Source organism: Hydra viridissima, unplaced genomic scaffold, assembly GCF_058129835.1.
Source record: "Hydra viridissima isolate aposymbiotic clone 2 unplaced genomic scaffold, HvirCarnegie_v1 scaffold_9, whole genome shotgun sequence".
In the NCBI taxonomy this organism is placed as follows: domain Eukaryota; kingdom Metazoa; phylum Cnidaria; class Hydrozoa; order Anthoathecata; family Hydridae; genus Hydra; species Hydra viridissima.
Genome location: NW_028324308.1, coordinates 5,546,124 through 5,572,935, shown reverse-complemented (window position 1 = coordinate 5,572,935; position 26,812 = coordinate 5,546,124). Strand labels below are relative to the sequence as shown.

General features: G+C 29.4%; 2 protein-coding genes across 5 annotated transcripts; one reads left to right on the top strand and one right to left on the bottom strand.

The window, feature by feature from the left end:
* The first annotated feature begins 361 nt into the window (after positions 1-361).
* On the top strand, positions 362-12,677 carry LOC145185239 (uncharacterized). 4 transcript variants are annotated; one of them, XM_090097911.1, is made up of 15 exons: positions 362-984; positions 5,445-5,795; positions 5,906-6,148; positions 6,640-6,738; positions 6,917-7,158; positions 8,313-8,391; positions 8,474-9,036; positions 9,217-9,426; positions 9,573-9,762; positions 9,884-10,154; positions 10,240-10,402; positions 10,758-10,853; positions 10,951-11,064; positions 11,915-12,003; positions 12,103-12,677. In XM_090097911.1, the coding sequence occupies exons 1-15, from the start codon at positions 954-956 to the stop codon at positions 12,266-12,268; spliced, it is 2,907 nt and encodes a 968-aa protein (XP_089954037.1). In that variant the 5' UTR covers positions 362-953; the 3' UTR covers positions 12,269-12,677. The 4 variants fall into 4 exon arrangements, 3 of the variants coding, with proteins under 3 accessions (XP_089954037.1, XP_089954038.1, XP_089954039.1); XM_090097912.1 differs by lacking the exon at positions 362-984 and adding an exon at positions 2,125-2,237; XM_090097913.1 differs by lacking the exon at positions 362-984 and adding an exon at positions 4,912-5,271.
* Positions 12,678-14,574: 1,897 nt separating this feature from the next.
* On the bottom strand, positions 14,575-15,438 carry LOC149883713 (uncharacterized). The gene is made up of 3 exons (XM_090099127.1): positions 15,151-15,438; positions 14,913-15,056; positions 14,575-14,779 (listed from the first exon to the last, which is right to left on the bottom strand). Exons 1-3 carry the CDS (start codon positions 15,353-15,355, stop codon positions 14,580-14,582), a joined length of 549 nt encoding a protein of 182 aa, XP_089955253.1. The 5' UTR covers positions 15,356-15,438; the 3' UTR covers positions 14,575-14,579.
* Positions 15,439-26,812: the final 11,374 nt, after the last annotated feature.

Here is a 26,812-nt window from a genome sequence, read left to right as displayed (position 1 = left end):
CGTTATTTGTTACTAAAATATCATTGATAAATAAAAGAGTTTTGTGCCAAACCTACTGTCTCTGTATTTAATAGAAAAGTAATATTACAAAAAGCTATGACGTGTTAAATCTGAAAGTACATAAACCATTGTTTTCGTATAAAAAAACGTTTAAATTTCTTCTAATATCTTAGTTTCTATTTATTATTTTTCATTTGTTAACAGTATTGGTGCGTTTTTGCTATATTATTGATTAAACGAGAGGGTGTTACCTTAGTTTTTTGGATTTTTCAAAATCTTGCCCTTTTTAATTACCAATGCGCTTCTTTTGTTTTTTTTAAAAATGCATTTAAACTCTTGCTCTCCGATAGAGTGACGAGATATCGGAGAGTGGAAGGATAAACAGAAGAACGAGAAGATTATTGTTGAATGATGAAATTACTGCTTTTAATAGACGAAGGAGCTTTATATTTTTTGGAGCAGGAAAACATTAAAACAAAACAAATCATAAAAAGAAAAAGAAAATTTTTTTCACTGTCCTAAACTTTTAAAATATTTGTTTTGTTAAAAAACGATGTAGATTGTATTCTTTAATTATACTTGGTGTTTACAAGAATGTTTGCAGAGAATAGTTACTTCCTTGGTGCCTTTTACTCGAGTGTAATGTTTTTCATCGTACGTGATTTATTTACTTTGGTTAAGTCCAGTTATACGATGAGCCAAAATTTTGAGAAACTTGATCCAAATGCTATATAAATCTTTTATGCGCTTCAAAGCAAACATGACAAGAGAGACCAAATAGTAGCTGAAAGCTAAAAAAAGATTATGAAGTAATTAACGTAAATATTTACGGTTTGCTGTTGACAAACTAAATAAAATTGTAGCGCTTCATCAACAACAGTTACATATAAAAAATATCAGTATGCTGTCTGCTGAAAAATGGCTCAGATAAAAAGACCAAATCAAGAAAAGGCATGACTAATATGCAGGACAAAAAGATTTTGAGTAAGTCTTTCATTTAAAAATTTCAAGAGTGTATAGATGTTCTAACGGAGCTCGGCGAAAAGTTTTTTCCAAATTTTCAGATAAAATCTGCTAAAAAGCAGTATTTTCCTAAATACAAAACAGTTCATAATTAGTTGCAATTCAACTCACACAGCCTTTACTTATCAAAGCTTTTCTCATTTACTTAAATTATTTAAAAAGAAACTTTTTCAACTTTCTTTTTCAGGATACTTTTCAACTTTCTTTTTATTAATACACTAGTTCATTAAAATTTTTTTAGCCGTATTTTTAGCATTCCCAATTTCATGTTTGTTGTATGCAGATTAGGAATATTTGGTATTTTTATTTGCAGTTGAAAAATTAACAAAGTTATTTTTATAAAAAAGCAGTAATGAATTTTTTTTTGACGCTTAAAAACCAAAATGCTGCTGCATGTCACTTCATATCATTTCAATAATTTTAAATTCTAAATCATTCACTTCATGTATCATTTTGGCAAGTAACCTTAACTTTGCATAATAAAAAGTGTTGATAACTTTACAAGCTCAATTAAGTATGCACAAGTGACGTAATTTTGAAAACGGTCCTTTTGACGCACTGTAACGTGAAAACAAGGAACATCTGCAGGATATTTAATTTCTCTTGCAGAGTTTGGACTTGAAAAAAAAAAAAAAAAAAAAAAAGCAATAATAATATAATAATAACTTTAGATATCCAATGTAATTATGTAAATTTTCTGCTTCGTAAGCTTTTATTGCTATTTATATGTGCTGTTTCATGCAAATACTTCATTTTTATTTGTGCATTAGTTTATTTTGATTGAATGCTTATGAATTAAGATACGATCATGATCGTTGGTGACGCCAATTAAAACACTAGCTTCAAGACAGCGACAGCCATGATCATAATTTAAAGGTCATGATCATGTCGACTAAAATAACCATAGAGTTTATATAGATTTTAGTCGCTTTATTGCAGGTTATAGCTTAAATTTAAAAAAAAAAAAAAAAAATTTACGGATTAACTTTAAAAAACACTTATGAATCAAAATATTTTCTTTAAAAAATATCTCATCGGAAACGCGTTTGGTGTTGAGAAAATAAACAACTTCTTTTTCGAATAATATAAAAACAGCTGAACATTTTTTTCTCTCCTACGACACTGCGCTAAACCGCAGAAAGGTTACCTCAAAAGCTGTTGGTTTTTTGCAGATGTTAAGAATAAAAGTTATGATTTAACAAAGACAATGTTAGGTAAATTACATATTCATCTTTTTCGTACCCAACCATAATGTATTTACATTTATTATTATGACTTTCGTGAAGCATAAAAAATAGCTGCGTTTCATATATTATGTGTAAACCAGTTACGTATACAGTTTGAACTTTGATACCCTTTAATATTATTGAAGATCAAAGTTCAATAATTCATTCAACATGGATGATTTAAAGAAACGTGGAAGCAAAAAAAATTATTCACAAAGTTTTATACTTCATAGATAAAATAGTAAAAGATATACAAATAAACCTGAAAAATTATCCACTCGATGTAATAGATAAAAGTCTGGATGTAATGTATATATACATTACATGGTGCAACATAACTTTCTAATTATTTGGCCATCTATGTAATTTTTTTAGGGGAAAATTGAGAGGTTTTTAAAGAAAGTAAATTAAAGTATGCAATAAAAAAGAGTGATCAAAATGTGCTGTACAAAAATATCCTTCTGGTTATTCAAGCATTAAAAACACAAATTGTGCAAATCATTTTTCGTTAAACCAAAATATAAATTAATTTTGGAGACCTTTACCTAGACCTGTTAATTGCTATATATTTATAAAACATTCATTAATAAACATTATGTGGCTTTTATTTTTGAGAAATGATTTATAACCAAAGATGAAAGACATACCCTGAAAAGGTTCATGAAACCTTCTCCTTTCAAATTTTTCCTTGTGAACTTTTTTAAAGTATATTATCCTTACCAATTAAAATCCTTCTAAAAGGAAATATTTCTAAAAGATGAGATGGAGACATTTAAGCAAAACGATATTTTTTGAAGTGTGCATTACTTTGATAAAGAAGATGACTCCCATCCTAGTTGATATGCTGATTTTTCAACAAACTAAGTAAAGGTTTTAAGCCTTTTCGAAGTCTTATTAACTCCCTTTTCACTTTGTTAAAGATGTCTAGTATCAATAGATATACCTATATCCTATAGGCATTTACTATATACATAGATACATAAATATGTTAAATTTCTTTCCTTTGGTCTTACAATGGCTTTATATATAATGAATCAGCTTCATATATCAGTGATTAAGCTATAAATTTTAGATTGAATTTGTACAACTAACAGCGTTTATTCAGGAGTAATTCTAAATATTTTCTTACAAGTTACAGATTGTAGTTTTCAGTAAAATTTATGTTTATCAGCTATAAAACTAAATATTTCCTTACAATAGCTCAGACCGGCGATCTTTTCCGGTATAGTATACTATGGTATAACCAGCATTATCTCGTAACACACAATAAAATTCGAAAACGAGTAAAATATACTGAACTGTGTAAAATTAGATTTATCTTCAAAATATTGTTAGCCATTAATCATTATAAACGTATAAAAATGAAAAAAAAGCAATTTCTCTGATAATAAATTATGGCAAATTTAAACCAGCTTTTTAGCTCTCCTGTAAAATTTGTCTAATGTGCGATAAGAGATATTGGCAGTTAGCCATAAAATTACAACAGTATCTTTAGTAGGACACGGATGTAACAAATACACGAAATAAGATTTTAAAGCGGAATAGCAGAAAATCTCCATATTTTCCACTCTCAATTTGAATTTACAAGATGTTCACGAGAAATTTTTTGATTTCAAGCAAGGTTACGTTACTGCCTGATTTTGGACAAAGTTAATACGTTTCAGGAAGCTGTTAACAATTACCAAATACATTTCCTAGATTATTTAATGGATCTAATTATGAAATACCTTTTACTGTTAGGATAGTAGGGGAAGCTGCATAAAAACAGCGCAGTTTACTTAGTTTCCCAAATTTTATGAACATTTATACCTAAATAATTTTTTAGTTAAACTAAGCAACTGTATAGTAACAGCGTAGTTTACACCAGATTCGTACATATGATATTGGATTTCCTTTTTCTTTGCTTGCACCAAAAAAAAAAAAACGCCCGGAAAAGTATAATAAATAGCGTTTAGGTCTACTCAAGGTTTGCATAATCAAATACATTGATATCATTCCACATTGAATTAAGAGTGAGTAATTAGTGACTTCTGACCAAGATATTAATGTTTTTTACTGAGGTTGTTATTTATTCTCTTTTGTGATGAATTCAAATAGTTTTTTAAATCCAATAGCTTTTTTTGCTTAACAAATGCAGTTGCAATGGCACAGTACAAGTGAGAAACAGACTTTATTCAAATTTTAGGCGTATGATACCATCATCACTAGTTGTCTATTTACAAATTGACTGCCCTATACAATCAAACCCTGTTTTTATTTCAGAGTGAAAAAAAGGTAAATGTCTAATGACATCCGAGCATCATTGTACAAAAGAAACAGTGTGCTCTGGAATTTATTGCAGCTCCACTTTTGCTAAACTATTAATCAATTAGTGAATTAGCTTCTGGTTGCTTTAAAAGTTTTCTATTATTCTTTTTTACAGTTTTTGTACGAAATTTGCTGGTATACAGAGCTGAAATAATGGATCTCTTTTTTTGGGACATCAATAACCCAAAAAATGACTCGTCTCCAAAAAAATCAGGAGTGTGTGTTTCTCGGTGGGGAGTGCGGGAAGTCCGCCCCCCCCCCCATTCCATCCCCCTCTGAAAGCTGAATTATATTTGGGCGAGCGTTGTAATTTCCAGCATCAGCGTTTTTACCTAATCATTTATATTACCCAATTAATTACCTTTACCCTTTCATGCGTTGGGTTGTTGTATAACAACAAATTAAGCTAAGCTTCCCCAATTCAAATAGTGCATTCTAACCGATAGAAAACAATATTATTTTGTAAATGAGAGTTGAAAAAGGCTATAGAAAAAGTCTACTTTAACATTTCATAGTACCACTGTTATTTTGTAGACGATTTTTTATGAGTTATGTTAGTTACGGAAAAATATTTGGTACATGAAAGGGTTAAATATACCCAAATTGTTTATTGGTAGTATGTAATGAATTTAAGAAAACAACAATCAATATATTGTACTTTTATGATATGTAAAAGTTCAGACCATAGTTAGCTAAACTCTTTAGAATATTTCAGGTGTGTAAATCAATCATTTTTGAAGTAGGTGTCACTCTAGGCATACCATGTATTTATTTTAAGAAATATTTTGTCTATAGCAATTTATGGGTGCCGTCTAGTGCTTCCTTCAATTCATTTAATAATTTTTGAGCTAGTTTCTTGAATGTATTTTTTTTTTCTTTTCATTTTAGCATTTTTTGGATGCTACTTCACCTTAGTATTATCCACATATGCATCATACCCAAGTATTAGACTTGCTGAGCTTACTGAGCAATGTTATGTAATTGGGAACTTCACTGAGGAGCCTATGACTAAAAGAGTAGCTGATACTGCATGGGCTTATAGTTGCTCTGAAAATAAATATATAACAGCAGTTTGGTCAGAAGATGTTGGTGGTAGATTTGTGAAAGCAAAATGCTGTGGCAATATAACAGATAATTCTTTCTCTTGGGAAATTAGAGATTTGTCATTTTTCCACAAAGGAAGTGACAGAATTGATGAGAAGTGGAATATTGAATGTGAAAAATATGCCATTATTACTGGTAGGTTGTTTATGAATAAAAATAGCTTTACATGAGTGCATCAAGTTTTATATAGTTATTCTTTTTTTTTCTTCTGTATTTATTAACTAATTTTTAAAAATGTCTATTAGGTTTTAGGTTTGCTGCAAATGAGAGATTGATTTTTTTAAGTTCTGTACGATGCTCACTACTAATTGACAAAATAGTGGATAAAAACAATTGTAAACTATTGGAGTTTGATGAAAAACCAGACCAGCATACAAACTACAATGACAAATGGCAATATGAATGTCCATTTGGTTATGGTTTAGTAGGATTGTATGATGACCAGTCATTTATGTCAATTAAAAAGGCAAAGTGCTGTAAAATTACAGGTGAATATTTTAAGGTATAATAAATTTTTTAAACAAGATGATTTTTATAAAGAGAATTAAGCTGCTTCAAACAAGACATTACTTATTAATACAACAATTTTTATCTGATAAATTACTAAAACAACTACTTTTGTTCATGAATAAAAAAATTAAATCCTTAAAATATTTCGGATAATTGTATTACAGAAATTAAGTGTAAAATAAATTAGGTTTAAAAATGTAAAATTAAATATACTCCTTTACAATTAATTTATAGAGTTTCATTAAAAAAAAAAAATGCTTTTGTTCATTGTTAAAATAACTATTCGTTATGTAAAATTCACAAACTATACAGCAACAGCTTAATGACTTATATAAAGTAAGATTAAAAGGTTCAGAGGATAGTAATTTTTTATACATTTTTATCTTTAAACTGTTTATACATTTATTTTTAAACATTTATATTTTACTATTTTGAGGCTGAATAAAAACTACCATTCCAATTTTTATAGATGAAAAAATCAACCCTGGATGGAAAAGCAATTTTAGCAACAATCTAGCTGGTTATACTCAAGATCAAGATGATGATAATGATTTTGAACTAGATGAAAGTATGTTTAATTGTAATGTATATTTTTAAATTTTACTGATTGGATATTTTTAAATTTTACTGATTGAATACTTTTAAATTTTACTGATTGAATACTTTTAAATTTCACTGATTGTAAATTAAGAAAAAATTTCAGCATTTTTAATAATTTTTTTTAACAATTAGATTTTTTTTTTTAGGTTATTTAATTACAATTTTTTTAAAAGCAAGTAGCAAGGCTCAATTCTATCGGATTGTTTCACCTGGGTTTTCAATTGCCCCATTTTGTTTTGTTATTTCACAAGTGGTTTCAGGAAATGCTGTGATTAATATTTACCTGAGAAACAATTCAACTGATCTTCTACTAAGAAAAATAAAAACATATGTACCTTCTAAACCTGAAAGTTATCAGGTACTTGTAAAACCTACATCACGCTCCCAGGTAATTTGCTTTTGTTTGCTTAAATATTGTTGTGAATAAGAAAAAGTTTCTAAATTTCTTCAGTTAGGCAACAGAAATTAACATAAAACCTAAAACTTTATTACTATTTTTTTACTATTTTTGTAATTTGTCCTTTGATTTTTATTTGGGATATAATTTTTTCATGTAATAAATCTTTTTTTCAAAAAGATTTTACCTAGTGTTTGTTTTACTGAATAGTTTCAATTATCACGCATGTTTATTTTAAGTTAAATCTTCTCATATAAACACATACTTAACAGTTATGTAGTATAATAATTATATTTATATAATTATGTATATTTCATATATATATACACACACGCACTGGATGCATATAGTATTTGAGGGCAAATTCAGATTTAAACTATTTTTCACAAAGTTTGTTTACATAATCAAGGTCACAGGAGCTTGAAGATCATAAGTTCAAAGTGGTCATGGAAATTCTCTGTCATCCAATTTTATTTTGCCTATGCTTTGTGTGAAAGAACAGAGTCTTGCTGGAATTTGTATGGTCTATGACCACATATGCTATCAATCCAGGGTTTTCACAATGCTTTATGAAGCCTCAATTTAGATGACAGCATAAACCTAAAACCTCTAGGAAAATTTGTGATGTAGCATAATATATTTGTTACTCACAATTCCTAAAACTGTAAGGACTTTTATATGGCCTCTAATTGACTTTTAAGGTTTTTTTGTCAATCAGTGTTTTTATTTATTAGATAAGTTGTGTAGTTCCTAATATTGCCTAAATGTTACTTATGCTTTTTGCATTTTGCAGCAGATTGTGTCATGGTTTTCTAAATCTGTGTATTTTGTACATATAACCACTAAATATTTTTTTAAAAATAATTTCCCAAATGACCCAAAGTTCACCTTTTAGTGTTTTAAGACCTTTTATCTTGAGGATTTTGGATTTCTGAAAACAAAAGTTTTACATTCCTTCTATATATATCTTCCAATATTCATCTTTTTGACCTCTGCTCAAAAAATTTATTTTTCAAAAAATACTTACGTTTTTTAGGGTTTACAAAGGTTTCTCTGCTTAAATTAAATTCTTTTTGTTATTTTCTCAAAATTAAGAAATGTGTTTTGAACTAAAAACTATTAGAAGTTTTGTGCTTTTCTTTTAGCTAGTAATTGAGGTAGAGATATCAAAAGGACTCTACACAATTGAAGAGCTGTCTGTTGAAGAAGAAAACTTTTGCAAATGTAAAATTTTAACATTTTTCTTGTATTTATATTGTATTATTTAATTTTATGGCTGCTAATTTATTTATTTATTTTTTTGAAGCCAAATGCTCAATAGATCCAATGATAGGCTGTTCAGTTAATGAAGAATGCCTTCAAGAAGGGAGTAATTCACAATGTGTTTGTAAAAAAAACTTTACTAGAGATGAGAAGGGTAATTGTGTTATTGGACTGCACTCAACTAATGGTCCCAGTATTACTAGTGGCCAAGGAAAAGGGCCTGATGGTGGTGACTTTACTCTTCGTAAATCTACTGTTCAAAAAAGCAGTACAATGATAACTACAACCTCAAAAAATGTCATGCCTGAAGTTTCCAAAAACCATATTGAAAAAAATTCTAACCTGACTTTGGTAATATTAGCTGCAGTTTTAAGCGCAGTAATTCTCATAGTGATTTTGCTTGCGTTTTATTTGTGCTATAAAAATAATATTCCATCCAAGTTAAAACGAATGACTTCTTTTGAGTTAGAGTTGCATGAAATTGAGAAAAGAGGTGATGTAGGTTACATAAATAACAATTTTTTATCACATCAAGCTTCTATGGATTCTATTACATCGATCTCAAATAGCATTTATCGCACCTATATGAACAACATTGGATCTGTGGTGAGTTGGTTTTTCAGAAGTTTATTTCCGATTGTATGTTTTATTTCTTATATTAAGTTTTGATTCTTTTTATTTATATCAAAACAGGAAGAAGTTTCATCATCTCCTACAATAGAAGTTACAAGAGTCTCAATTACTTCTTATGTTAAGTTTTGATTCTTTTTATTTATATCAAAACAGGAAGAAGTTTCATCATCACCTACAATAGAAGTTACAAAAGAGTCTCAATTAGTCTCCATTATGGTTAATCACACTGATGAAGAGCCGATATACACACGAATAAACCATAAGTCTCAGAACATGAAAACGTCAAATTTCTTAAACCAGCAATTATCTCCAGATGATGCACATGGTTACACAAATCTAAATTCTGACAGCAAAAATATAGAGGCAAAGCTTTTTTTAAAATTCTTTCAATCAAATAAAATGACCTTAGCAAATACAATACAAATAGATAATGATAAATTTATTTTTTGAAAATTTCCTTTGAGATGTATTGTTGCATTATTAATTTTCTTTTTGAATAAATATCTCAGAAGTTTATCCGAAATCAATACAACTGTTCTGTAACCTATTCGGAACCTGAATATGGAGATTCTTTAATAGAAGATAGTGCTGCTAAAATTGAATTTAGTATACCTGGCAGCGATGAAGAAGAGCTTCTAAGTAGTTTACATGAAATTGATGAAGAATCTATAGATATGTCTGCTAAAGTTCTCGGACAAGGTTTGAAGATTAAACTTCTAATTGATTTTTTACTCGTTTCTTAATGGTTTAAGAAATACTTTTTAGTTTTTCCATGTAAGGAACTGATGAGTTTTTTGCAAATAAACTATTTCACCAATAGGAGCATTTGGTCTTGTGAAGTTAGCATTACTAAATTCAGTTAAAGGCAAAAAGGAAGTTGCTGTTAAAATTTTGAAAAGAGGAAATTCCTCTAATATTTTACAAGATGATAGAGTTTTATTCTGGCAAGAAGCAGCAATTATGAGTCAGTTTGACCATCCTAATGTGATTGCTTTTTATGGTGTGATGGTTGGAAAAGTTCCTAGCATGGTAGTTGAATATTTACCACGTGGCAACCTTTGGAAGTTTCTGAAAACTGCTCAAAGATTGAGGTATTATTTTTTGTCAAAAAATAAGACTTAAAAAGATTGAAATTGAAAAATAAAATGAAATACCTTCTAATATTTCATTGTTTAGAATGGCAAATGGAGTTCATGTAATTAATCACGATTTACATAAGTTATTCTTACGTATGGCAAGGGATATTGTTGCAGGAATTGCATATTTAGCAACTTTAAAGTTTGTGCATCGAGATCTTGCTGCTAGAAACATCTTACTAGATTCAGATTTAAGATGTAAAGTATGTGTTTAAAATTACTTTTGAGTAGTTAAAGATAATTCCCTTATACAGACCAAAGTATGTTTGCATAGTTAGAGATTTTTCCATTAAACAACTATTTATAATTGACCCAAAATATGCTTGTGTAATCAGAAATCATTACCATGAACAATCCAGAATATGTATGTGTAGTTTGAGATTAGTCAATTAAACAAACCAAAACATGTGTATTTAAAGATTATTCTGATAACATACAAAAGCATTTTTTTGGTATATTTTTCAAAAGATAAGCAGAAATTATAACAAATGGGTCTTCTATAAGATATTTTGTTTGAGCTTCTGTGCCTTAATTTTAATGAACGTTAAATGTGTTTAGATTGCAGATTTTGGACTATCAAGACACTTTTTAAAAGAGGAGCATTATTATTTAAGCAATGGTGGTCAAATTCCAGTTAAATGGACAGCTCCTGAGGTTGTTATAGTTTTTCCTGAGGTTTTTATGCCTTTAGGTACAAGCTAACTTACTAAAAAGGTAATTATGCTTTAAAAGTTTATAAATATTGTTTCAGGCACTGCAGTTTAAAAAATACTCTTCAAAATCTGATGTGTGGAGCTATGGTATTGTGTTATGGGAAATCTGGTCCATAGGAATACGTCCATATGAGAATTGGTCTAATGACAAAGTAAGATCATAACATTTATTTTCTTGGATTTTTTTTTAAAGAAATATAAATTTTGTAAATGTAGTAAGATTAAAATTACAGAATCCAATATCAGTAAACCAGCATACTGACTACCAATTTTTTCTGGTATTGAACTTTAGTATTTCTTTAATCATTATTTTTAAATAATACTTTTATCTTTATTTACTTTTCTCAATTATTTCTTTTTTTTTCTTTCTTTTCCCTCTCACACTTTGAAGTTGAGATTTGATATAACACTAAATTCAGAGAAAAAAATTAAAAAACAATTATACAGAGCCATTTGTAAACAAACAAGCTTTAAGGTTTTCGGTAAACAACCAACACACGCTAATGATACAATCAAGTGCCTAGAAAAGGAAATGAGGCTATTTGGAGATAAAGTTATGCAAAGAAATGTCTCCAACAGTTTTATGATTTTCTATCTGTTCGGCCAACTAGCATTAAATTCGAAAGGGTTTTTTCTGCTGCCGATGTAGCTTTAAAAATGTTTCGGTGCAGAATGGGTGATAAAACTCTGGATACTCTGTATTTTTTAACAAGGTACTCTTATGGAATTTGAGACAAAAAATCTACCAAGCACACCAAAATTTTTGAATGATTTCCTTATCCTCTCGATTTGTAAATTTATGTATATGTATTTATTTTTTTTAGAAAATTATCATTTTTGTGATGTTTCTGTTTCGCATTTTATATTATAAATGTAATTTAAACATCTTCTTTGAATATCGGTATTCCAGTATCACATTTCTACAATACCAAAATGCTGGTATTGATTTTCCTTTTGAAAATAGATTCCCTAATAACCGTTGTTTTCGCTTTTTATTTGAAGGTGATAAAAGAAGTTTGTGAAAACAACTATCGACTTCCAGCCCCCTCTGGTGTTCCAAGCTACATATATAAACTTATGCTTGATTGCTGGTGAATGTTTTTGTTTTTTTTTCAAATTTCAGTTTTAATTAAACAAATTTTCTCTTCAACTTAAGGATTGCATTAAGTAAATTTAATTTTCTCTTTTAGGCATACTGATAAAAATCAAAGACCTTCATTCTCTCAAATTAAGTTCAGCTTGAAGCAAGACGATGCTCGAATTATTGGGAAATATCCTGTACAACTTGAAAGAAAGCGATCACTGACATTTCCCGCCACCGAAGAAGAAAGTCATTCGTTTGATGTTTCTTTTTAGTAATGTTTTAGTTGCAAACATTTTACGCTTTTTAGCAATTAGTGTTTTTGGTTGTTTAAAAAAAGAAAGTTTTTTTATGTATTTAATGTTGATGCGTTTAGTGCAAATGTAGTGTATATATAAATATGTATGTGTGCATGTATACATACACATATATATTACACATACACGCATGCGCATGTACATGTATATAGCAGTAATATGCACACATAAATATAGTTGATGTTAAGTATACAAATCAAAATTTTGCTATATGCATTTGCTTAGTAGTTTCATTTGTAAGTATCACCATGAAAACCATGTTAAAACTAAAGATCCATATATAGAAATAAATACAATATTATTTTTTTATGTATATTGATTGTAAAAGAGAAAATTTAAAAGAGAAAAATATATTTGATTATTGAAATGGATGCTTTTTTTAAAGTTTTGTGTTCAATTTTAAAATTGAAATTCCGTATATAGATATATTCATTATCTACAGAAAATCATTGCAACGCAATAGATTAAAAAGCACACGTTATGAAAATTGCAGACGAACTAAGTATTTAGATGAAAATGAATGATTATTTTAGTTTGGAACAAGTTAAATCTAAAATAGAAGCTTCATCTAAATATTTAGTTTGTCTGCAAACTCCTGCAGACGAAGTAGAGCATAAGATGAGATCTTTAAAGTCATTTAGCATTGTGTTAGTAAATAACAGTGTATAGTATCGTCTTATAATTACCATTCCAGCTTCTGGAATGGTAATTATAAAACGATGCCATACACTGTTAAGTACTAACAATGCAAAAAAAAAGGAATGATTTAATCATGTGTTTTATTTTGTAAACTTTAGAATTCACATTTTAAGATAAATTTTTTATATATCCTATAATCACTCAAGCATTTAAAAATTGGCTAACTGACAGATGACTGTTGTGGGTTATTCACTGTGAAAAACTAAAATAGTGTTTTTTTTTTAATTTGGAAACTGCAGTGTCGTATCCCACATTATCCTTTTTTTTTTTTTTTTTCCTGTTTCCTTTTGCTCATTCTGAGAAAATTGCCATTTTGTCTAAATGGTTGTAAATGATTAATCCGAAAAGAAAAATTAAAAAACAATGTCAGTTAATGAACATTCCTGATCTAATTCTAAGCAATTACATTTTCTTAGTATTTAAGTAAGATGACTACTCTAAGCAAGATTGAACTTAATGGCTTTCGTAGTATTTTAGAATAATGTAGGAGAATAACTACTCTTTTGGTCAAACGAAAAGCACCTTCTTGACATTTTGAATTTTATCAACATTATTTCAGAAGACAAATTATCTTATACTGTCATGGCATTTTCTCTTTCTTCTTGTCTTCTTTCACAGGTAAAAGTTTCAAATAATTTAGTTGCAAGTTTAAACACAATTTAGTTGCTATAGCTATAGTGTAGTTTGAACATAATTTGGTTGCAAGTTTTGACATAATTTAGTTGCAAGAATGTACAACGTAAGTGTAGCACTTTAAAAATCTTTTTTTTAATTCGAAGTATCTTTTTTTAATTCGAATTCAAAGACCTCAAATAGTCTAAATCTTTTTTGATAAGCATTGGCAAAATATTGTAGAATTTAAAACTATGATATAGAAACAAATATGGTGTCAGAGTGTTCTTATTAAGAGTGAGTGGCAAAATATATTTATAAGAAATTTTTTAACATGCAACAAACTTTTTCCTCCCCAGTGTAATCTCTCATGCTCGAGGTTTCTTAAAAACTAAAAATCTTTAAAATTTTGAAAGAAGAACCACAATAACCATCCGTAACAAATTTTAAAAAGTGACTGAATCCCCTTCACTGAAGTGTGAGTATACCGCGGCAATTTATTTACGTTCAAAATATCCTACTAAAAAAAAAACGCTAATAAATAATGTCATTAAAACATCAAATATTTGTTTGATGATTTACAAAAATACTACATTTTTAAGTGGTAAACAGAGAAACATTATTTTTATTTTGTATACAACGAATTCTAACTAAGAATTGCAAATAAACTACTCGACAACTTATATAAAAACAGAAATGCAATTTTATTATATACAAACAAAATTCTTTACAAATTTACTTTTTCAAATTTTATGTTAAATAATAAATGAAAGTACAAATCAGACTTAATTTTTGATTTTTTAATGGCAGATGGTTGCTTGGAATTACCGGTTAACAAAAATTGATGTGCAAATTATATATAAAACATTTCGTTAAACAGACCATAGAAAGTGGAAAAAAAATTTAACAAGTAGTAAGTAAAAATAATTAGTTCACTCAGAGTGCTGTTAGGATTTTATTATTTTTTTTCGTTAATGATGTATTTCTTATTCTTTCCAGGTCTTCCAGACATGCAGGAACTACAAGCAAGTATCCATGCTATAGAGCACAGCCCTGCTCCAACCCAAGCACAAATAGCAGACCCACCATGTTCGTATTTCTTCCATGTAGAATGTAAATATATCTCAGCATAGTAAACTGCAGCAATGCTAATAGCACCTAGAAAAATGGAAAACGAGAGTGAACCTTAATATCATTGAATACTTTATGTTCGTATAGGTAATATACAGTATTATCACAGTTTTAGTGTACATGTTTTTTTTTTCTATTTTTATTTTTCTTCAAAACCTACCCGATAAAAAGGTAAGACATATAAGAAAACCAGTGCCAATGGTCCAAGTGGATTTTTTTTCTTTAAAAAAGCACATCACCAGGAGACAAAGTAAAGATAGCGTTGCAAATATACATGAAACAATAATTAGAATCAAGATGTTGTCTGAAATTTAAAACAAAATGTTAGAACTAAAATTTTTTTTGTAGATAATCTATAATATAAACCTAAAAATGACGATACTAGTTTAATGATTTACCAAGATTATAGGACTGGAAATGAAATATATTTTTTCTTTCCCGTGTAAATCCACCTACTCGGATACTTATGAGGCCTTGTTCCATATTATAGAGAGGAGATTTCCACCATGAGACGCCACAAGCTGCATTTATTAAACAAGATAGTCCAACAGCAAGGCTGATTGCAATTCCCCATAAATTGATCTTAAGGATTGTCGAAAGCATGGCAAGCAGTTAAATTCAAACAAAATATGGTAAAACAACTATGTATAACAAAATTATCAAATAAGCACTAAGAAATCAGATCAAATCATCAAAGATAAATAAAGTTAATCTTTACCCATACTATATGGGTCGAATATAAACATGAATATTATTGCAAGTATATATATATATATATATATATATATATATATATATATATATATATATATATATATATATATATATATATATATATATATATATATATACATACATATAAAAACAAAATACTTTTGAAAAAAATAAAAACAAAAATTTATATTACTCTAACAATAGAGAGGCTGTTTACCACTACATGCATAATTAAATATTACAAACGTAATTATAGTTTTGAAAATGAAAAAACCTATCTATGAGGTTTTTTTCCTTTTCAAAAGAGAGGAAGCAAAAGCTCTTAATTTTTTCTCAAGTATTCTTTTATTTAAATCAGCATTTCTAATAATAAAGTTTAAAGAGGCATTTAATTACATTCTACATGTTGCATTCTCCTTACAGTCTGCAAATTGTAATAGGAACCCCTAAAGTTTGTGTGTTAAGGAGTATTCACAATACTTATCACATGATCATCGAAAACAACTCATTCACCTAATATAATAAAGATAAAACTCAAGTTATGGTGCTACTTTTTATAAAAAATCAAAGACAAATATAATTTGATATAAATGGTTTGAACCAATAACATTATCTGTCCATAGATAAATAAATGTAAGGAATATATCAAAAATATTTCCAATAAAATTTTTTAGAAATGACAAGAATGAGAAATAATCGAATATAAACAACATTTCATCGAATTTTATTTTTCCACCGATGAACGACGACCATTTGCAAAACTAATGAAATCCGTTTTTTATAAAGTTATAGAATGATCAATTGGATATTTTTAATCTGTTTTAATAAAAAGATTTACTTTTGAGATTTAATCCTCTTTAGTTTCTTTTGTTTAATCACATCAATGATTTTTGAAAACTACTGCAAGTTTTTAAAATTATAATTGCTCGTAGGAATTTTTGGTTCTTACATTAATGCTGTCTCAATATTTTTTTAATATGAGGAGGATACAAAATTTATAAATGATATATAGATTTTAAAGATTTGATTCCTACAATTTTCGAGTTGTAACTCAATCATTGAGATGAAGTCGGGAGAATTAATCGGTTTTCGGCTAAAATTGTGTCAAGTGATCTTTGTTTCATAAACTTTGCGTGTAAGAGTTTACTATGTCCTGAAATGTCTTGTGTCAATGAGGATCAAAGTCTTTCTCAACAGAAATTTCTATCGACTCAAGAATGACGAAAATGTTCTTGAACTATTATTGTGTCCGAAACAAAAAAAATAATGACGCATCATCAGATGTTCTTTGACTAACAATACATTCCTAAAAATTGTCAGTTAAAAGTCATCTGTTCGGATTATTGTTTTTTGCCTGCTGCTCTTGAGATGATTTCTCAAAGTACTGCATCTTTTAGCCGAATAGTCTTTTCATACTCATACTGTTTTTTTTTTTTTTGCCATCTATTTATAGGGTTCCCCTTCTTCCTTCGCCCTTCAAACAATCAGCCTTAGTTCACACAGCACTTCCGGTTATTTAAAGAGGGTTTTTTTGCACAACGGCTTCTTTTTTGTCAAATTTTTTACTTTCATTACTTTCAAAACAAAACAGTTGTAAAATGTTTTCCACTTTTAAAAACCGATTAAATTGTGTGATTAACATATATGTTGTGCATGCTAATTGCACAACATATATGTTAATTGCACAACATATTTGTTAACTGCACAACATATATGCTAATCGCACAACATATATGCTAATTACACAACATATATGTTAATTGCACAACATATATGCTAATCGCACAACATATATGCTAATTGCACAACATATATGTTAATTGCACAACATATATGGTAATCGCACAACATATATGTTAATCGCACAACATATATGCTAATTGCACAAAATATATATTAATCGCAGAAGGATGGTTAACTAGCCACATTTACACTTCGTCAGGTTAGAATTATTTTGTTCTATCTCCAATTTTAAATGTTGGGAGAAAATGAATTGTTGATTTTACTAAGTAATGATTACTTTTAAAATACATTTTCTTTTTAAAAAATTTTTTCTAAAAGTTTCTTTAGATATAAGTTATTTGAAGAATAAGTTATTATTTCTTAAAAAAGTAATAATAAAATTTTAAGTAATTTTTACTTATAGAAAAATCCAAAAACTTTCTTTTAACGTTTAAAATGGGAGGTAGAACAAAATAATTCTAACCTGACGACTTAGCAAGTGAAAAATCGTAGTATCAGTTTATTCACCGCTAAGAGGGCGATAAAACAGGAAAAACAAGACTTGATAGTTAACAAAATTCGATTCGCAATGAAGAAAGTTGGAAAATCATCGAAGGGGTTAAGTCAAAAAGAGGCTCACGAAATTAAGAAAAAGAAATTTAACAAGAGAGCTTTAGCAACTTCTTCTTAATTGAAAATAACTTTTTAAAACTAGAAAAAAGAAAGCGTACTTTTGATGAGTTTTCAGTCAAAATAGATAAGATATTCACCCTAATATTTGGTCTAGGAATTAATTCGTGCGGTTTTACAAGGGATTACGAAACTAGCTTGTCTCAGCGTTTCATTTAGCCACGCATGCGTGCGAAGATCACTGTTATTGCGCATCATTTTTATTATAAATCGTTTGATTTAAGCGTAAACAACACTATTTTTAATTTAACTTATAATGTCGATTTTTGTTCCTGATAAAGTGTTTTTGCGGGGGATTCTTCTTCATTACTTTAACATGAAGAAAAGTGCTACCGAAAGTCGTCGTATTTTGGTTGAAGTTTATGGTGACCATGCTCTAGCTGAGAGAACGTGTCAGAAGTGGTTTGCACGGTTTAAAAGTGGTGATTTTTGTTTGAAAGACCAAGAGCGACCAGGACAGCCGAAAAAATTTGAAGATGCAGAATTGGCAGCATTGCTCGATCAGGATTCTTGTCAAACGCAAGAGGACCTTGCAAAATCGTTAGGAGTTGAACAATCAACAGTTTCCAGACGCCTCAAAGCCATGGGTATGATTCAAAAAATGTCTCATTGGGTTCCACATGAATTGAAAGACAGAGACGTGGAAAGAAGAAAGACCATTTGTAAATTGCTGCTTGAAAGACAGAAAAGAAAGGGATTTTTGCATCGAATTGTTACTGGTGATGAGAAATGGATTTATTACAAGAATCCTAAACGAAAAAAGGCCTGGGTAAAGCCAGGTGAACCAGGTCCATCACAACCCAAATGGAATATTCACTAAGCAAAGGTTATGCTGTGTATATGGTGGGATATGAAAGGTGTGGTGTACCATGAGCTTCTGACACCTGGTGAAACTATTAATGGAGAACGTTATCGACGACAATTAATGCATTTGAAGCAAGCTCTGGTCATAAAACGACCAGATTGGGGTAACAGACAAGATAAACTCATTTTTCAGCATGATAACGCTCGACCACATGTCGCAAAACCTGTCAAAAACTATTTGGAAAATATCGGATGGGAAGTGTTACCCCACCCGCCGTATTCTCCGGACATTGCTCCTTCTGACTACTACTTGTTCGATTGCATGAATAACGATTTGATTGGACAGCGCTTCACTTCTTCAGAAAATATCGAAAAATGGGTCTCTGATTGGATCACTTCTAAGGATGAAGCATTTTTTCGACACGGAATTCGTAAATTGCCGGAAAGATGGGCAAAAGTAGTGACTAGCGATGGACACTATTTTCATTAATGTATTCATCCATTTAGTTTTTGAAATAAACCTTCAATTTTCAATTAAAAACCGCACGAATTATTTCCTAGACCAAACAAGATATTGATACAAAATATCAGCATAAGGAGTTTTAATGATTAAAATAAAAATAAAAAAGAAAACATTTCTAACTTTAAAAAAAAAAATCAATTTTTGTTTCCTAACAAAAATTTTCCTCAAAAAAATTGGTAAAGTTTGGAAAAAAAACAGAATATTTAAGGTTGAAGTTTAAAAAAATAGATACATTAAACGGATTTTACAAATATTTGTTTAAAAAGTTTTTAAACTTTTAAACTAATATTTGTTTAAAATTTTATTTCCCTTAATGTAAATAAAATATTTCCCTCAGATTCGGTGGGTGATGTATTTTTATTTTAAAGAGTATTGGTAAAATATCATTTAGGTTCCTTTTTACAACTGAAGAAAGTTACTGCAAAGTTTTGTTGTAAAGTTGTGAGAAAGTAACTATCGACCACTCTCTTCTTTAAAAAAGGGGAGTAAGTCTCAATAAAGAGTCGTTTTTTCTTGTTTTGACTCGTATTTTATCGTTTTAAGATAAAGTTTTTAAAACTTGTTATGTCTTTTTTTAAAAACATTTGGAAGAAAGTTTGTAGAAAATGAAGGACAAGCTGTTGAACTTGCTATAAGAGAAAGCAGGGATGGTTGTTTCAAGATTCACAGGTTTGATGGGGAGTACAACAATGAAGCATTAACAAATAAAAAACGCTCCAGTAAATAAATTAACTCATAGCGAGCGTACGTAAAATCGCATTGCAAGCGTTTGTAAGTTTGCAATGAGTTAAAACTTTTAACTTTTGAACCAATAGAAAAATGTTTTTACGTTAATAATATTCGTCTTTTAGTTCTTTGTAAAAAAAAAAAAAGATCACCTTTTTCGTATTGCTGGTGGCTTCGTTTTTATTTTTGAATCAACTTCTCGTTAATTTTTAATTTATATATATTTTTCCATAAAACTTAAGTCAGACTTCTAAGTAACAAATTGCACTTCAAAAATGAAGCCAACTCTTCAAACCTAAATTCAGGGCACGTACTGTGTTCACACGTACTTAAATTCAAACTAAAAACGAGTTTAAAAGAGTATGTACCATTTTTATACGCTTATAATAATGTGGTACTAAAGGACAATGAACTGTTTTTATCTACATTGAAATTTTTAACTATTTTTACAGGCAACTGGTAACGTCATTCACCTTACGGCTTCAAGCAGTTTCATCGATGCCAGACGTTTTGCTATTTAAATGTGTAAATAAATATCTATATATATTTAACTCTACTCATTTTTTTATCAAGGAAAATACCTTTATTTCAACTTTTGATAATGCAAAGTTCAAACAATTTTAAATAGCAACTCTAAGAACTGATTCTTCCTAAATAAATAGAAACAAAAAAACATTTCGGACGATATGTAATCACCGAAGAGTTACAGCAGATTGCTATATTCGTGTTTCCAGTCCCTCAGATCAACAAAACCTTAAAATGATCACATGGTTTTTGTCTGGTATAATTATTTTTTGTGATTTTTTTGAGAAAAGTTTCATTGAGGAAACGGAAATTTGATGATTATTTTAATGGTGCAATAAAAAAGTTTTTCACAAAGTATTTGTGAGGAGAACTTGAAAAATTTGATGATTATTTTAATGGTGCAATAAAAAAGTTTTTCACAAAGTATTTGTGAGGAGAACTTGAAAAACTTGATGATTATTTTAATGGTGCAATAAAAAAGTTTTTTCACAAAGTATTTGTGAGGAGAACTTGAAAAATTCACTTCTTTTTAATTTTTTGATTTTATTAATGTGTAAACATCTAAAGTGAGGCGATGGAAAAAGCATCAAAAATATATCTAAAAGAACGAAAACAATTATCAAATAAATAAAAAACAATAAATCAAATAAATTATAAAATGTTTATAAAAATCACAACCCAATTAAAAAAAAAACTTTGCTTGGATAGGTTTTCCATCTCATAAACTCATAAAGTGGTGATGATGCAAATAATGTTTCGCTTGGATGTTTTAAAAGCCTTAAATTTCTTCTAAAAATGAAGCCAAATGGAGTTTGGATATCGTATCATACGAACTTTACCATTTTACACTTTATTTTACACAAGTGTGCTGGCCTTTATAAGTTTAAAATAGCTGTCCATTACTTTTTAAATCATGCTTTCAGACGAGCCTATAGTCCACTGATAATTAGATTTAAAAAGAGTTTTTAATTAATTTAGAAGAGTAACAAAAGGCTGCACTTGTGTAAAGAAAACACAAACTGTAAGCTGATTTAAGATTGGTAAATGACCTATTGTTTGACAGGCTATAAGCCAGTTGACTATATTACAAAAACTCTTCAACTAACGAGAATAGAAATTGTGCTAAGCGGCAGCTTATTGTTGCAATAGCTAAAAAAGTTTCAGCAATTACGAAAACCTTAGCTCAATTCTTGCTCCGTATTGGCTATTTTGAGAGCCATTTAATGATAATAACAACAAAGCCTGAATCTAAATGTATGCAAGATGATAGTAGTTATGTTGCTTAACAAATGTTCTCAAATATTTATCAAATAAATATATATTTTTTTGTATTTAAATGAAATAATGTTAATACCTATATGCAATCAAAGTCATTCAAAAATTTTCTCTTACCACCTGTGGACTCGTGGTTTAGTGTCTTTCTATATTAAAACAATTTTTACTTTGAAATCTTCCCCTTTTTTTTGCAAAAATCTCTTTTTAAAATCTTCCTTGAAAAAATTATCTTTTAGATTTTTTCATAAAATTTTTTCATGCAACTGTTCATGTGTGTACACCGGATGTTTCGATTGCCTCGCAATTTTCTTTGTTGAGTATGCTATATGTTTGAATGTATTTCTATACCACACCCTAATCAATGCAGTTTTAACTTTGTCTAACTAATAAAAATGACCCTCATGACATAAAATGCCATTTTTTCTCTTGGATGGTGTGACCAGATTTAATTATTTCACTACATGATCCTTGAGGATCTGTGGTATTCAGAAATATATGTCGTTTTTTAAATCCTAAATCTAAGGCTTAAGGTTAATATTGGAAAACTGTGCCCTGCTCTTGGCCATCACAGTTTCTTGTAATATTGAAGTATGTGTATTTCTTATCTCACATGTATGCTACAAGTAAAAGCGATAGTATTTCGAAACCTATGTTCCATATATACCCTCACGTCCCATTAGTTAAACAACTTCTTGAACTAATTAAACTGTAAAATGTTAACTTATAGGATGTAATTATACCAGATGAAATGTTAACGTTTCTATAGTTATCTAAATGAATGAAACATATGTTAATATGTTCTTTACATAATTTACAGACAAGCATAGTTTAAGTGAGTTTATAATTTTTTAAAAACATTTTTAACAAATTTAACTTTTAAACAAATTGAAAACAGATTACTACTTTAGTGTAATTAAGTGATTCAGAAACTACACGAGCACGAACTTGTCCCACAGACGAAAGTATGCTAACAATCCTGATCTTTTATTGTTTGCGGTGGAATCTTTCTAAAAGTAGATTCAAGAAACATTTAATTGACAGCGTCACATTAACTATCACCACAACGCGATCCTTTTCTAGAGTTGAGAAGTCGATCAAGAGTATTTGACCAGATGGTGTAGCAATGCTGCTTGGGTTGTGAGAGACGATAATTACATGATCTCACTCTTGAAGCCTTGTCTAGCTACGACTGATTGTGATGCGTCTAATCTAGTACCGCATGTTGAAGATAAATTTAAAACCATTTTGCTAAAATGTATTAGAGCAAAAGATTAGTGCTCTAAATAGCACTCAACACTACAAATATATACAAAATTTTCTCAGGTGTATCCTCTTTTATGGCTGAAGGTGGTGAAAATATCAAGATGGATGCCCTCGAGGGTAAAATTAGGGAAACAGTAGAGAACCATTAAATATTACAAAATTTTAAAAGGAATTGTTCCAGTTCGAAGATTTTTAACGTTTAGAAGTTAAACGTCAGGATTTGGAACATAACTTATGAACAAAAATGTGGCTCGAAGATCTAGTAGATTCTCTTGTAGATCTAGAGAATGTTATAATCAGCTGACTATTCTCGAAACGCCCCAGTAAAAACTTCAGAGTAGATTGTACGGGATTTCATAATTGCTTTATAACAGAAGGTGAAGAGCTTGCATTCAAAACCCAGAAATACGAGTAATAGCACGCGATAGAGGCACAACTTTTTTTGCATTAAGAGATTTTTCATAAGGTTTCATGCGATTTATAGGAGTAAAGTTTCTAGTGGGAGTAATACATTTTTCTTGGATCCGATAAAAACAGCACTCAAAGTTTGATGATTCTTTTCCTACTGAAGACAATTTTTTGTTTATTGTTCAGTAGCGACATTTTCCTTCGTCGGCAACAAAACTTGATTGGATGAGATGACGTCAGATGACTTCTAGCCACAAGTTGAGCGTTTTGGAGACAATGTCAGACCTTCATCAAGTCTTTTCTCAAGGGTATGAGTTGCTTTATAACCTAAAGAGAAAAGTTTAAACTAAGTTGGTAAGCAAGATACCTTTGAGTCATTAGGAACCACTTTGGCAACAGTTCTTAGCACATTAAAGACGGTATGCAGTGAAAAGTGTTTAGCCTGAATTCTCGCATCTTGTTTGCAAATATTCGTTAAAAGTGATAATAATTCGTAACGCATGAGTGAATAAGAATGTAACATTTATTAAATACATACAGTTCTTTATTGTTTTCATATTCTCTTTACTTGCAATTCTAATTTATTACAAAATATTCATGAAATTCCAATTAACATAAATTTCCGTCATTCGTCGCCAATAATTAAAAAATAAAGGACGGGAATTCACGTCTCCCGAGTTCAAGTTGTAAATGAATTTTAGAATATCAAAAGATACCACAAGTTTTGTGCAGTTCGCTATGTTTAAAAGATGAATTTATCTTATTTCATACTAAAAGCTCGGCATGGTCAAGGCAATGATATATAATATCAATGATATATAATATACTTACCTGACGGGGAAGTAAACCTGATCAACATGGGTCTCGCCCACCCATTAGCGGTAATCAGGTCTATGTCTACTTTCAGAAGGGGGAGCAAACTCTGTGACGACGTTCACAGCGTCTCCTCCGGACGGAGTAGGCATGTCTGCAAGGCAATTAGCCGGAGGACATTAAACCTTAATACATGATATATAATATATACTAGATGTCTAACTTCGATCCGAAATGTGAAGCCGTGGGAGCCATTTCTAATTCGGGCAAAAACGTGCATTTTTAACTTTTATTTCGCACGTCGGATATAGTTTTTGCCCTTATTACAAATGGCGGATATAGTTTTTGCCCTTATCACAAATGGCGGAATCAATTTGTAACCAAATAAAGCGGCTTCACTTTTTGTCCAATAAAATCCCGCAAGTTAGACATCTAGAATATATAATTTATCATTGGGTCAAGGTCGCTACGCCTTGAGAGGAGATCCTCCCCCGCCTACCCAGTTACCAATCACCCCGCTAATGCCCGATCTCATCTTATTCCTGTGGCATTACTATCAGTCTGCCTAAAACGTCAAGTACTGTAATTCGTTCAGTTTCAAAACGTAAAGATTGTATATTAATGAAATAGATACTTGTGGGTCAAGTTAAAAACATTACAATTTGGCAAAAAACATCAGCAGAAAGTTCAGAATTAGTTGCTCACCTTATGTTAGAATAAACTCTTTATAAACAAGGTTTTTGCAAAAAAAAAAAGAATGATATGATGTGGGAAAAAGATAGATAAGTTGATTGAGAAAATAACGTTAGGACGAAAAGCGAAAAGTAGAAATTTTTATTTTTATTTTTTTTCCTCCTCTATTCCAATACCAAGTTGAAGAGCGGAATCACTAGGAATTTTATTAAACTAGATCTTAAGCTAATCTTTACCTCGAAAGTTTTTCCTATAGCTTTGTGCTTATATATAGTTATATATAGCTTATGGCACACTTATACAAGTTATGATAATACTTACATAATAATCATTGAGAAGTGCTTAGAAACTTATGATAATTACACTAAAATTACAATTAGCTCCCAAGCATATCTCCATATAATTAAAGCTTTGTAATTTTTAGTTTACTTATAAGTATTATAAAATTGTATATTGTCAATACTCCTTTATTTTATTTGACATAATTGACAAGCATTATAGCCAGTATGGAACTTTACACTATTTAAATAAGATAGAGCCAGTGCATCTCAAATAAATGCTAGTATGGATTATCTGACTTTAACTTTGTTATTTAGAAATAAAACCTTATAAAAACTCATAAAAAGAATATGGTTTACCTCTTTCATATAAGAAACATACCACAGTAGGTTAAAATTTTTAATACAGCTCAAATTGGCTAGAATTTATCAGGTAATGATCTTTTTTAATGATAATCCACCAATTTTAAAGTATATCAACATATTGAGCTATCTGCATGTTCTCTGTAACATTTGCTATATATACACCAACTTACTAACTCAGTCTGCAGGCTTTTATTGTTTTAAAGCTTATTTTTCCGCAATAAATAAAGGTCCGTTTGTGTAAATATGTGAATTAAACCCTAAAGCTAAATCAGTTATATCAATAAGGCTCAATGTAGGTGAGTGATATTTAACAGTGTTGATGGTTCGTCGCTAAAAAACAACGTTGTAAATTCATTTATGAACGTTTTTAGATTTTACCGATGCAACCAATACAAAACATTTTTGCAACGTTTCTAATGACACTTTTACAATGTTTTAAAAAGGTTTTTTTGCAACGTTTCTAATAACACTTTTAAAACGTTTTAAAAGGTTATTTTGCCGGCTGAGCTTTTTCATGACGAGGGTAAACTAATGAGGGCAACGTATGTTTGTATCGATAAATTTAAAATTCCTTTTTCAATAATATATATCAAAACGTGTTGTCCCCTAGGATCATTTAATGTTTTAACATTAATAAACAAGTAAAAACTTCGTTATTTTGTAAATTTATGCAGTTCCAATGTGATACATCTATAGAACTTGAAGTATAAAGCATAATCGGATTAATCTGCTAGGCTTTCATATAAAAATGGAAAATTATTGAAAAGATTTCCCGATGACTCAGTGGAATAAACAATATAGATAATAAATACAAAAAGGTAATCGTATACGTAAGTAGGCTTATAAGTTATTTATATATAAGTTTATAATAATCCTTAGATAAAATTTTCAGAACTTTTTGCTAACCTGCTTAACCCTCTTTAGGTCTTAATGTTATCCCATTTATAAAAAAAACTAACTTTCCTCAATACGGTATTTTAACTCTTACTTTCAAATTACAAAATGTCAGTTAACAGAAATTTCTTAAAACAAAAAACCTTTCTTATTTCTCTATTTTGGTAACAATAAAATTCCTTAAGTATTTTAATTAAATCAAAGTGTCGCGGTTAGCAAAATAACTTCCATACGCTTTTTTTTTTGTTTTGGAATAACTAGAGGTTTGAAATCACAACACCCTTTTTTTTTCCTGGAATAAACTAAGTTTTCATCTGTTTTCTCATTTAAGTCAGCTTCTTCAAAATCGTTATTAGTATTAAAGTA